The sequence below is a fragment of the Mesoplodon bidens genome, assembly GCF_964165515.1.
Source record: "Mesoplodon bidens genome assembly, chromosome: 13".
NCBI lineage: Eukaryota > Metazoa > Chordata > Mammalia > Artiodactyla > Ziphiidae > Mesoplodon > Mesoplodon bidens.
The window spans coordinates 7,427,450-7,440,307 of record NC_138169.1 but is presented as its reverse complement, the minus strand read 5'-3'; the positions used below and the strand labels follow the sequence as shown (position 1 = coordinate 7,440,307).

At 55.2% G+C, this 12,858-nt stretch overlaps 1 protein-coding gene across 3 annotated transcripts in view; it reads right to left on the bottom strand.

Annotated features, from left to right (window-relative positions):
* The window catches only part of PITPNM2 (phosphatidylinositol transfer protein membrane associated 2), a 147,461-nt gene that overhangs the window by 16,075 nt on the left and 118,528 nt on the right, over nucleotides 1-12,858 (bottom strand). For all 3 annotated transcript variants that reach the window (XM_081253151.1, XM_081253153.1, XM_081253152.1), the window contains 7 exons: nucleotides 10,411-10,625; nucleotides 9,201-9,322; nucleotides 6,387-6,614; nucleotides 3,788-4,096; nucleotides 2,610-2,705; nucleotides 652-756; nucleotides 421-491 (listed from right to left, as the gene is read on the bottom strand). In XM_081253151.1, the coding sequence (XP_081109277.1) occupies nucleotides 421-491; nucleotides 652-756; nucleotides 2,610-2,705; nucleotides 3,788-4,096; nucleotides 6,387-6,614; nucleotides 9,201-9,322; nucleotides 10,411-10,625 (1,146 nt within the window). The remainder of the gene's footprint in view (nucleotides 1-420; nucleotides 492-651; nucleotides 757-2,609; nucleotides 2,706-3,787; nucleotides 4,097-6,386; nucleotides 6,615-9,200; nucleotides 9,323-10,410; nucleotides 10,626-12,858) is intronic.

Here is a 12,858-nt window from a genome sequence, read left to right as displayed (position 1 = left end):
TTGCTGAACACTGAGAGCTCTTCCCACCCCCGGCGGGGCGGCCACAGCCGCCACATGACTTCTGCCTACGTGACTTTCGCTTCCTCCCCTTCTATCTTTTTCCTTCAGGGACTTCAGACAAGCTGAGCACAAGGTGAAGATCTTAGTTTTGATCTGGAATTTACAAGTTTCTCATTTTGCTTTCCAAGGGTGGAGCGGGGTCAAGGCCTTCCTCGGGGGAGCTGTCTGCAGTCCCTACCGGTTCTCAGGGGCATCAGAGGGGGTGGGCCCCAGGTCTCCCTCCAGTGGCGCCCAGGCCAGTGTGGACCTGATGCCGTAGGAGCCAAGTTCTGCCTCCATGGTCTCCCCCGCGGGTCCTTTACGCCCTGCCCCCCCCCACCCCCCCGCTGCAGCCCTGGCCCTCTCCACCTCAGCACCCACCTCGATGATATTCAGCTGCTCCACACTGGAGGCCACCCTGAACTCAGGGGCGCTCTGGCGGTACAGACCGTCTGCAACACAGAAGCGGTGGGTGGGTGTGAGCAAAGGGGCAGGCCCAGCGGACAGAGGCTGGGACCGTGACAAGCAGGGCCCGAGGTGTCCCCCCAACCCTCCTGGGTGCTTGGGTGCTCCTCCTTAGGAGGCTGTACCCTGCAGCCCCCAGCTGGTTACCCTGTGTGTCCTCGGGCTCAGGGCTTTCGATTTTGTCCATGAGGTCGTTGGAGCTCCACTTGGTGATGTCCTTGGGGAACATTTCCTCTGAATCGGACAGGTCCTCTGGGGAGGAGAGAGAGGGGCTTCAGCACCCCGATCAAGGGCAGGGAGTCGGGGGAGGGGGGGTGCTGGGAGGCCTAAGAGTGGCCGCTCTGGGGGCTCCCACACTTCTCTGGCCCGTGTGGCCCTCCCCACCTGGTTCTATGCTCTCCCTTCCTTAACAGGATGGATACATGGCCACACACTCACGGGGCTTCTGCCTGATGTTTTTCAAGAAATTGTGGTAACTTTCACTTAACATAAAATGCACCATTTTAACCGTTTTCAAGTAGCATTTAGTCCATTCACAATGCTGTGCAACCATGAGCTCTATCTGGTTCCAGAACTTCTCCATCTCCCCCGATGGAAACCTGTCCCCATTAGCAGTCATGCCTCATCCCCCGCCTCTCCCAGACCCTGGCAACCACCGGTGGACTTTCTGTCCTTCTGCATTTGCCTGATTCGGGGCATTTCCCATACATGGGATCATACAGTACGTGGTCTTTTGTGTCTGGCTTCTTCTACTTCCCACGGTGTTTCTAAGCTTCAACCACGTGTCAGTGCCTCATCCCTTTTCATGCTCGAGTCACATTCCATCGTATGGATGGACCACGCCTTGTTTCTCCATGATGTTCCTGACTGTTTTCAATGTCCACAAAGGGACAGCTTAGTGAGAAGTGCTGCTAGGAACAGTTCCATCCATGACTCTTTTTGTCTGCTTTTCTGAGAACTTTCACCCATGACTGCTGGGTAGGAAGCAGCTGTCTGCGCTCTGGCATGGCTGCCCCCCTCTGTGGGTCACTGGGACAGTTTCCCCAGGACACTGCGGCCCTGGCATCTCCTGCTCTGCTGTCTCGTCTCTTTTCCAGCTTTTTCTAAACTTTCTACATTAGATGCGTCTTTTCACAGAGCCAGGAGGGGCTCAGCCTCTTGGCCTGGCTGGAGGGGAGTGGGAGTATGGGATGCCCCAAACACCCTCTCTACCCTCAGGGAGGCCCCAGGTGCAGAGGCTGGCTCAGGAACCACCTGCCTCCTGTTCCAGGTCCCAACCCCAGGGCTACATCTGCCTCTGCCCTGCTGTGTGCCTGTGGGCAAGTCCCTGTCCCTTTCGGAGTGTGTCCTGCCTTATAAACTGCAAACCTGTCTCCCTGTACCTGCCTGCTGGCCCCTCTTACTTCCTCAAGAGGAAAGGCAAAGGTACGAAGCAAGGATGTTTGGTATGTGCATCTTCCCAGCACAGGTGGGTGATTTATCCGGCTGTTTGCTTGCTGTGCTTATTCTGGGATTCGCGGGAAAATGGGCACTTCATGTATTTTCTACTTGTTTGTATTTTCTAAGGTTTCTACATTAGATGTGTGTTAATTTAATCATGAAAGGACAGTAATTACAAAAATTAGAAGATTAGAAGAAGTTATGCTTTTGTAAAGCTTCTTAGGGAATTATTATTATTATTATTATTGTTATTTTGGCCGCGCCGCAAGGCTTGCGGGATCTTAGTTCCCTGACCAGGGATTGAACACGGGCCACGGCAGAGAAAGCACCGAGTCCTAATCCCTGGACCGCCAGGGAATTCCCTTCGGGAATAAATTCACATATGGAAAAACGTCACCGTCTGATTGTAATTCCATTTTGCGGGGGTTCGAGAGAACAGTCCCCACCTGCCAGACCCCGTGCACATTCTGATACCAGGTTAAGGTGAGTGTGAGACCCCAGACTCCCGGTGACTTCATCTCACCCTGCCCCTGCCCCCACGTGCTGCTGTTCACCCAGAACTTTTCACAGGTAACCCCCACCTTGACTTGCAGGCCCTGCGGCTCTCTCAGACCCCTCCCCTCCCCTTCTTGGGAAGGCCCGTGGGCTCCAGGGTGCCCGCCTACCGTGAGCATCAAAGAACTCCTCATCTGAGCTCTCGTCCGAGTCCCGGGCAATACTCTGCATCCTCCATTCCGAGATGCTGTGGCGGGAAGGACTCGCTGGAAGGCAAAACCCCAGACTGACCGACCGCCCAGCAGCACTGGGCTAAGCGGGCGGAGGCAGGCAGGTGCGATGATGCTGGGCCAGGAGGGCTCAGAAGGGGATGCAATGGAGAAATGAGGGCGGGGCGGCTCGGACGCATCTCCCAGCCCACCTGGCACGATGCAGTCCTGTCCCGGGAGGACGTGGATGGGGGAGGGTATCAGGTATGAGGCCAGGACGTGCAGTCACCCAGGCTTGGGTCCACTCCTGTACCCTTGACCTCATCTGCTCAGGAGCGAGGCCCCCTCCCTTTTTTTTTTGCCGCACCACTGTGTGGCATGCGGGATCTTAGTTCCCCGACCAGGGGCTGAACCCGGGCCCGGGCAGTGGACCGCCAGGGAATTTCCAGGAGCGAGCCCCTTCAACTCTGCCACGGCGGGGCCGACAGACAGGGATGCCCGGCAGGGGCGGGAAGTGAGATGAAAGGTATCGATGCGTGTGTTTCCATGGATCCCTTCAGCACAGCACAAGCCTGGTGTGGGAAAAGCTGGATTTGCGGGAGGCGGGGGGGACTCCTGGCGTTTTATACAAAATACCCCGAGTTTCCCCAATAACCACCGCACTTTCAAGTGAGTTCCAGAGAAAGGCCTTTCTGAGTATCTGAAGCCTTTCAGGGTCCTTTGGCCTGGCTGCTCCCTCAGGCGCAGAAGCCTCTCCTGGGTGTGCTGGGTGCAGCGCACCCAGACCCCCCCCAACCCCGCCTTGGAACCCTGGCTCAGAGCTGCAGCCGGCTGGGTCCCAGGAGGGGTTGGGAGTGGGGATCCCACGTGGCCAGCCTGCCTGTCTCAGCCGGGCTGTGTGGGTGAGTCTGGGTGGGTGAGTCTGGGGGAACCTGCCAGGGTTGGGGCAACGCCCTGGGCTTCACTCGGAGGCGGAGGCTACAAGGAGGTGACTAGTTCTGAGTCCCACATGTGTGGCTCGCAGGTCCACCTTCAGAGTTCGAAGTCCCCGGCAGAGGCATGGGGCTGCCCTGGCAGGGGCAGTCGCCGGGGTGGACGAGTAGAGGGCAGGGACACCCGCGGGGACAGGGTGCGCTCACCTCCCCGCTTGGACGACCGGGACGACTTGGAGGACGTGGACCACTGCTTCTTCAGACCCCTGCCCACCAGGGGCTCCCCACCGCTGCTGCCGGGCTGGGGGGGCTCCCTGGGGGCCTGGGCCTGGGGGGCCTCGTCCTTGGCCAGCTCCACAGCCCCCTCGTCGTCCTCGTTGAATTGGGCCATCTTGCGGGACAGCATGAGCTGAGCCTCTTTCTCCAGCTCCCGGATGTTTTCCATATTCAGCCCGTACCACTCATCCTGCCAGCACCAGGCCTGCCGGTGGGCCCTCACCATCACCTTCCGCAGGCCTGGGGGGAGGGAGGGAGAGAGAGAGAGAGACGCCCGCGTTAGAGCCCCTCGGGGACTCCTAGGCTGGGAGGTGCCCCGTGGTGCAGGGCAGGCTCTGCCCCTCACCCACTGCGTGGCTTCCAGCAAACCACTGCCTTCGTGCCCGTTTCCCCATGTGTAAATGAGGGGTCTGGCTCACAGATGGCTTCACAAGCTCACACTGGCTCTGTAACTGGGGTACTGGGGCTTCCCAAGGTACTGTGTCTGCTCAGAAGCCATGCTGAGTTTTGTGGTGGAGGGGGGGAATTCCTGCCTTGTGGGGAGCTGGAGAAGGACTTCCTGAGTGTTTCCTATCTCAGAGTCAAGGACACTTCTCTTGTCGAATTTCCCACGGGAAAGTCAACCTCAAGTTCAAAGCATGTTGGTGCTTTCTTTTTTAAACAGAATATATACACATACGATATAAAATAAGATATAAAATACAATAAAGTATGATATATAGGAATATATCATATGTAGAAAATAAGATGGAAAATAAGATACTTTTAAGGTATAAAGAATAGAAGAACCACAGGGACAGGAAGCAGATGGGGGCCGCCTTGGGCGGGGATGAGAGTGAGGGTGATTGTGAAAGACTCTGGGGGCATGGAATGTTCTAGAACTGTGTGCACTACTCTGCAAACACACTCAAGCTTACGGAACTCAAACTTCTCTTACAACAGATGCAAAATCAGGCCTCAATAGGCTGCTTGAAAAACATTAAGAAGAAATAAAGCATTTCCACCCCGCCCCCGCCCCATCGAGGGAGTAGACATGACCAGTAACACGGACCCCACGGTCGCCCTCCCAGATGTGTCTTCCTCCTGCCCTGAAAGGGTCCAGCCTGAATTTTGTGTTTATCACTCGGTTTTCTTTCTGTTTTTCTATACAATATGTTGGGTTGGCCTACATGTTGTTGACATTTACATGTATGTGTCATGCTGCAAGTATTTTTCTGCCACTTGCCTTTTTTGGGTGAGTTGCCGGTTTGTTGCTGTATGGTATTTATTTGTTTGAAATACCACATTTTATTTATTCTTTCTCCTGCCAGTGGGCCTTTGGCTCACTTTCATTGTTTGTCCCTTTTGCTTTTACAATCCTGCTGCTCTGAACATTCCGGAACGTGCATTTGAGTTTCTCCAGGGGGGCAAACCCGGAAAGGTCATCACTGAGTCTTCCTCCCGCTTTCTTAGAGAAAGCTGAGCGGCTTCCCAGGTGGTCCAGCCCTTCCTCGTTCCCAGGCTGGTCTCTGGCGACCCTTCCTCCGGGCTCACCTCCCGATTCCCACTTGCAGCCTCGCTCAGGCCACTCGGCCTCCCCAGTCGTCCTTTCTATATCCCTTCATTCTCAAAAGCCTGCCTGGGAGAAACTCCCTCTCACCCCTGCTCCTAGGAGGGTGCCCCCAAGCCCTGGGCCGTGGCCTTAGTCACGCCACCCTCAGGGTCAGCCAGCACCCACACTGGACAGACCGTCTGATGAGATGTGACGCACAGACGAGGACGGCTGGGACGGGAGATCTGGGTTCAGACCCAGGGCTGGCCCTGGGCTTCCTCCACTGCAAATGGGGGTTGGAAGGGGTGACAGTGGCCACCCTGCAGGGCCATGGAGAGCTGATGTGACACCTGTGAAGTATACCATCAGTGCTGTGACTCTGCTCATGGCTACACAGTCACCCTTGCTCTTGGAGTGAGCAGGTGTCTGCCTGGGTGCCGCTCCTGGATCATGAGCCTTGGGGCTAAAACCAGGCCCTGGGCACTGACCTCTGCCCTGACTGGGGGGCAGGGAGGAGCCCGGGTCGGCACTAGCTCCTTCTAGAACCCCTGGGCATCTGCTGTCCCATTTCCTGGGCACCTGCTCTGGGCCAGGCGGGCGTGGGTGTAGGACAGGAGGATGTCCAAGACGCTCTCCCCTGGGACTTCCAGCCCAAAGCAGGCGGCAGTGCCGGGGCAGGGCCTGGGGTCTGGCCTTGGGGTGCCAAGAGGTGCTGTGAGCAGCAGGGGGGCAGTCCCCTGGGGCTGCTCCCCCATGGTGGGTGGGCATCACATGTTACAAATACCAGCCAGTCGAGTGTCTGGGGCAGGCATACACTGCCTGTCGTCTGTAGGTGCTCGGCAAGTGTTTATATGGTCAAGGTAAACCAGGTGGGTGGCTGCATGTGGGCCTTGGGGGTTGCCTGTCCAGAATAAGACAGAAACGTGGAGTCCCGGGCAGATGCAGAGAGAGAAGGCGGGTAGACAGGGTCACACAGACGGAGAGGCCGGGCGCGCTCACCCGTGTCGTGGATGAACCTCTCGATCTTGGACTGCATGCCCCAGTAGCGGAACTCCACCTTGCAGAGCTTGTAGGCGCACATTATGGGGAAGACCTGCTGCTTGTACTCCTCAATCCAGTTCTCGGACAGGGGCCCCCGCTGGGTCTTGGTCGAGTGGAACAGCTTGGGGTCCTCTTCCGTCTTATACTCGTTGGGGGGCACGGGGTCCTTGACGATGTCGATGAAATCTACGGGGAGACCCCGTGAGTGACAACGTCTGCCCCAACCTCCACCCCACCCCTCCCCATCCAGTCTCCTCGCCATGTCCCTGCCACCCCCAAATCCTCGTGGGGCCCCAGGCCTCGATGTGCCACGGGGCCCGACGTGGAGGTGAGGATGCTGTTCTGGTCCACCCTGACCCCGAGCTCCCCCGCCCTCAGGGCCTGTGGCTTTCCTTGTTGCCTCTTCAAATCATTTCAGCAAACCCCCTGTTTTGGGCACACTTGCCAAAGCGGATAGATAAGGTGATGAGCTGGAGAAGCACGGGCGGGATGAGGATGGAGGGTGTGGGAGGCGGTGGGGGCGAGTGAAAGAGTAAAGCTTCCCAGAAAAGCTGGTGTTTCAGCTACAGGAGCAGAACTGCGAGGCCAAGAACGTCCCAGGATGTGACACTTGACCAGGGGGTGGGGGGGCGGGGGGAACCACCAGGGTGTCCGCGTGGGTAGAGGTGATGGGGATGCAGCTGGACACATCCGCCAGCTCTCGCCAGGCTTTGTGCCCGGCCGGCACCCTGAGGGGAAGGGGCCCTACAGATGCGCTTTAAGGCGGCTGGCCTGCTGGGAAACCCCTCCCAGACAGATCAGCAGGGAAGAGTCCGGAAACCACGTTGGACGGGCCCAGGGGGAGGCGTCGGGCCTGAGAGGGTCCGGGATGTGCCTGAGAGTGCGCAGCAGATGCCATGGGGCTGGGCACTTGGGAAACAGCACTGGGGGCTGGTGGGACCTGGGTGAGGGGTGGGGCGGTGACTCTGGGAAGGACCACCTCTTGTCACACGGCTCCTCCCCCAAGTCAGAGCCATCCTGCTGGGCTGGCTCCCCGAGGTGTGCATGTGGTAGGCGGGCTTGCGTGCCCAGCTGGTGTGTAGGAACCCAGAATAGGGTCTGTGGCTCAGAGAGCCCTTCTTTCAGGTGTGTGGGGACGACGGCACTTGGGGGGGCTCTGCCCCGACCGGGCCCCGGCTGTCTCATCTCCCTGGCTTGCTGGCACCGAGTCTGGGTTGTGGTTTACAGACGCAGACGTTGGCCCCGCCGAAACTGGTGATTGGTCAGAAGCGGCCCGAGGGCAGCAGGATGTGGGGAAGGGATGCACATCCTTCCTGGATCAGACCACGTGCCCAGCCCGCTCAGGCAGGCAGAGGCCACTAAGGGGAGGGCTGGGACTTAGGAACCATGGCAGGAGGCCTTTGGGGGGAGCCTGCAGCTGGCCCGACAAGAGCTGCCAGAGGGCCTGTGTCATGCTGGGCCTTCCTTCCTGTTATGGGTAGAATGTGTCCCCTCCTAAACTCATTCGTTGGAGTTCTGGCCCCCAGGGCCTCAGAATGTGACCTTACTTGGAGACAGGGTCTTTAAAGAAGTAAATCTAATTAAAGCGAGGTCATTAGGGTGCACCTAATCCAATATAACTAGAGTGCTTATAAAAAGGAGAAATTTGGCTCAATTAAAAAAAAATACACCTGAAACTAACACAGCATTGTAAATCAACTCTACTTCAATTAAAAAAAAAAAAGGAGAAATTCGAATACGGACATGCACGCAGAGAGAACACCATGTAAAGATGAAGGCAGAGATTGAGGTGACGCGTCTACAAGCCGAGGAACGCCAGAGATGGCCAGCAGCCACCAGAAGCTAGGAGAGAGGCCCAAACCGATTCTCCCTCAGGGACCCCAGAAGGAGCCAACTCTGCTGACACCTTGACCTTGACTTCTGACCTCCAAAACTGTGAGACAAAAAGTATCTGTTGTCTTAAGTCCCTTAGTCTATGGTACTTCGTTCTGGTAGCCCTAGGAAGCTAAGGTATCTCCCAAAGCCCTCTGGGGCCTAAAAACTCCGGCAGGAGGGTGGAGCCTCAGGGGATTGCCCTCCAGGCCTCTGAGGCTGCCTGGGAGTTCGTCAACACCCCTCCAACAACAGCCGTGCACCCATCTTGGAACCACAATGGCTTGTTCCTACGGGTTTGGGGCTTGTTGAGGTGCGGCTGGTCCATAGATGTGTCTTGTTTGGCTGGCATATTTACAAAGATTTTTAATTAGTTGTCAACGTTTAGGAATTGGAAGATTTCACATGAAAACCCTCATTTCTGGCCTCCCTTGAAAAAGAAGATTTAACAAATGGGGCCTGTTTCCCACATGGCACAGTCAGCTAGAGGGGGGCAGAACAGAGGCCACCCACCATCAAGGGGCCACAGGCCCCATCCGGCCTGCGGCACTCACGCATGGCCGTCAGCCTGATGTGGCCCCCAAGCACACGCATGCATTTCTGGGGATGGGGACACTTCGAAGGGATGAAGGGAAGGGGCTTGAGTGGGAAACGCACATAGCCTTAGTGGGCACGTCAGGGAAATGGGGCCGAGGAGACCCATCCTTCCTCCCCGCCGACCTCCGACCAGGCTTGCTTGGACTCTAACCTCCCCGCCCAGGACAGGAGCTGGTCTGCAGCCTGCCAGGCCTGAAGATCAGGGGCAGAATCAAGGGGCCCACGGGCGGGGAAGCTGGGAACTCAGCCCTGCAGGGCTTCTGTGCCCTTCCCGGAGTTGGGAGCGTCAGGGTAGACGGTTACCGATCGTCAGCTGGTTCTTTTCCACAGGAGACAGGCTGAACACATTGGGGTTTTCTCCAGCATCAGTTTTATAAAAGGTTTCGATGTCAATGGAGAATTTCTCCACAAAAGGGCAAGTGAACCTGCGGGGGAAGGAGAGTATCCATCAGGACTTGAGCTTAGAGGTGTAGGCGTGGGTGGCTGGGTGGAGGACGAGGGCTGGAGTGGTGGCTGAGACTCGTCTGTCCTGTCCACCTCCTGGGCTTTCACCTCATCCCAAGAAGAGCCAAGCCCAGGTTGGGGGGAGGGCTGGGTTTAGGGGGAAGAGGGAGTCGTTCTAGGAAGCTGCCGGCAGCCCTGTGTCCACGTGTGTGAGGCGTGGTGTGGACTCAGGCACAGCTGAGGTGGCACACTGCTGAGTCAGCTGAATCTGGACCAGCGCTTCGTGTGACATGCCACCCGGTCCCCCGTCCCCTAAGAAACCAGGTGTGGCAACAGGGAAACAGCCCCTCTCTCTTGACTGGAGATGAGCTCAGAGGAGGAAAGTGCTGCTGGGAAGAGGAATAACCTGGATGGATCCTCCAGCAAGCTCCAGGCCCTCAACGACCTAGGGAAGGAAACCCCAGGAGATTCATGGGACTCCACCTGCTCAGCAAGTGGGCGGCCAGCTGGGAGCAGCCCCCGATCTCTTCTAACGAAGCAGTGCTCAGCTCTATTGGGTGGGGGCCACAGAGTGAAGAGCCCCCCTACCAGAGGGATCCAAAGAAAGCCCTGTTCAACATGGTTTGTTATAAAACATCATCATAGTCGCTGAAGGTCTCAGGGTTGGAGGGGATCTCGGGGTTGGAGGGCATCTCTGGGCCATCTGGTCTACCCTCAGTTTGTGTTTCCTCCCACCTGGTTGACTGTCCTGCACTCCCAGGTGAACCTTAAAGTGAGTTTGTATTCCCTGAGCCTTCCCAGATGGCAAAGGAGTCTCAGATGGCCCTCCCTGGACTCATGCCTTCCTGGTCTCCCCCACTGGCAGGCTAGAAGGCACCTAGGGGTATACCCTTCCCTCTCCTGCCTGTTCTCTGAGGGGGAACTTGGGGGACCTTCAGGGTACCACTCAGAATGGAGGCTCAGGGCTCCTTGGGGTGTGGGGATTGAGCCTGTCTGGGGGACCAGCACCAGGATCTATGCTGCAGGGTTGCTTCCCCAGCAGACAGCACGAGGCTGAGGGCAAGCTCACCTGGTTCGGGTATAGGGGTAGGCGTTCCAGGACTCCTCCACCACCCGCAGGGCTGCCTTGGGCAGGATGGAGCGGAACCAGCTGGGGATGTGCATGCCCACATGGTACACCTTGTGTGTGTACTGCCCGGAGCCGCCAGGGCCGTCCGTGTATGGCCGGTTCTCCAGGATCTCCACGCCGCTGCCTTCACCGAACGTCTCGTTCCGGCTCTTCTTCTGTGGGGACAAAAGCACCAGCGATGTGTGGGTCCCGAGCACGCTGCAGAGGGGGAGGGGTTCAGGAGACTGGCTGAGGGTGCTGAATGGGGGGTGGGGTTTTGGCCAACCAGGCTGGCTCCTCCTGTGTCACTTCAGGACAGCCCCCCACCCACCCCGGCTCCACGTGCCCCAGCACTCATGCAGGAGACTGAAGGGGCCACGGTTCCCTGTCCGAGCCCAGCACTGCATGTGCAAACTCCTCCGTTCCGACTCCTGAGTGTGCCGGGACTGAAAGTATTCCCAAGGTCAGGAACAAGATGAGGATGCCTGCTTTCTCACCTCTAGCCAACATTGTACTGGAGGTTCTAGCCAGAGAAATTAGGCAAGAAAAAGAAATAGTAAGAGGCATTCGAATAGGAAAAGAAGAAGTAAAACTATCTCAATCTGTTGATGACACACTCATATACAGAAAAACCTAAAGAATCCCCCCCAAATCTGTTAGACCTAATACATATATTCAACAGAGCTGCAGGATACAAAATCAACACACAAAAGCAAATAATGCAGAAAGGAAATAAAGAAATCATTTCCATTTACAGTAGCACCCAAAAGAATAAAATACCTGGGAATAAATTTAACCAAGGAGGTACAAGACTTGTACACAGAAAGCTATAAAACATTGCTGAAAGAAATTAAAGAAGATCTAAATAAACGGAAAGACATCTGTGTTCATGCACTGGAAGATTTAATATTGTTAAGATGTCAATACTCCCCAAAGCAATCTGCAGGTCCAATGTAATCCCTATCAAAATCCAATGGCAGTTTTGGTAGAAAGGGAAAAACTGATCCTAAAATTCACATGGAACTTCTAGGGCTCTCAAACAGCCGAAACAATTTTGAAAACAAAAACGAAGTTGGAATGCTCACATTTTCCAATACCAGAACTTGCTATAAAACTATAGTAGGGGGACTTCCCTGGTCGCACAGTGGTTAAGAATCCACCTGCCAATGCAGGGGACACGGGTTTGATCCCTGGTCCGGGAAGATCCCACATGCCACGGAGCAACTAAGCCCGTGCGCCGCAACTACTGAGCCCACATGCCACAACTACTGAAGCCCACAAGCTCTAGAGCCCGTGCACCACAGCGAAGAGTAGCCCCCGCTCACCGCAACTAGAGAAAAGCCCGCTTGCAGCAACGAAGACCCAACTCAGCCAAAAGTAAATTTTAAAAAACCCCACAACTATAGTAGGGACTTCCCTAGTGGCGCAGTGGTTAAGAAATCGGCCTGCCAATGCAGGGGATACGGGTTCAAGCCCTGGTCTGGGAAGATCCCACATGCCGCGGAACAACTAAGCCCATGAGCCACAACTACTGAGCCTGCGTGCCACAACTAATGAAGCCCGCACGCCTAGAGCCTATGCTCCGCAACAAGAGAAGCCACCGCGATGAGAAGCCCTTGCACCGCAACGAACAGCAGCCCCCACTCGTCACAACTAGAGAAAGTCCGCGCGCGGCAACAAAGGACAAACGCAGCCAAAAAAAAAAGATTCATCCACCCGTTGCGGGTAGTAGTAGCTCTTTAAAAAAAAAAAACTATAGTAATCAAAACAGTGTAGTACTGGCATAGGACAGATCTATGGAATGGAGATGAGAGTTTAGAAATAAACCCACAGATCTATACGCTATACATATTGATTTTCAACAAGGTGCCAAAACCATTCAATGCAGGAGGGAAGAGTCTTTTCAACAAATGCTGCTGGGACAATTGGATACCCACGTGCAAAAGAATGGAGCTGCAGTACTATCTCATACCACATATAAAGATTAACTCAAAATGGATCAAAGCCCTAATTGTAAGAACTAAAAGTATAGAACTCTTAGAAGAAAACATAGGGGCAAATCTTCATGACCTTGGATTTGACAATGGTTTCTCAAATATGATACCCAAAGCACAAGCAACCAATGAAAAAACAGTTAATTGGACTTCATCAAAATAAAAAAAAAAAAACTTGTGCATCAAGGGACACTATCAAGAGAGTGAAAGGACAATCCACAGAATGGGAGAAAATTTTTTGTAAATAATATATCTGATAAACGAATGATATCCATACAATAAAACATGATTTGGCTGTAAAAAGGAATAAAGTACTGACACACGCTACTACACAGATGAACCTTGAAAACATGCCGAGTGAAAGAAACCAGACACAGAAGGCCATATACTATATGATCCCATTTATATAAAATGT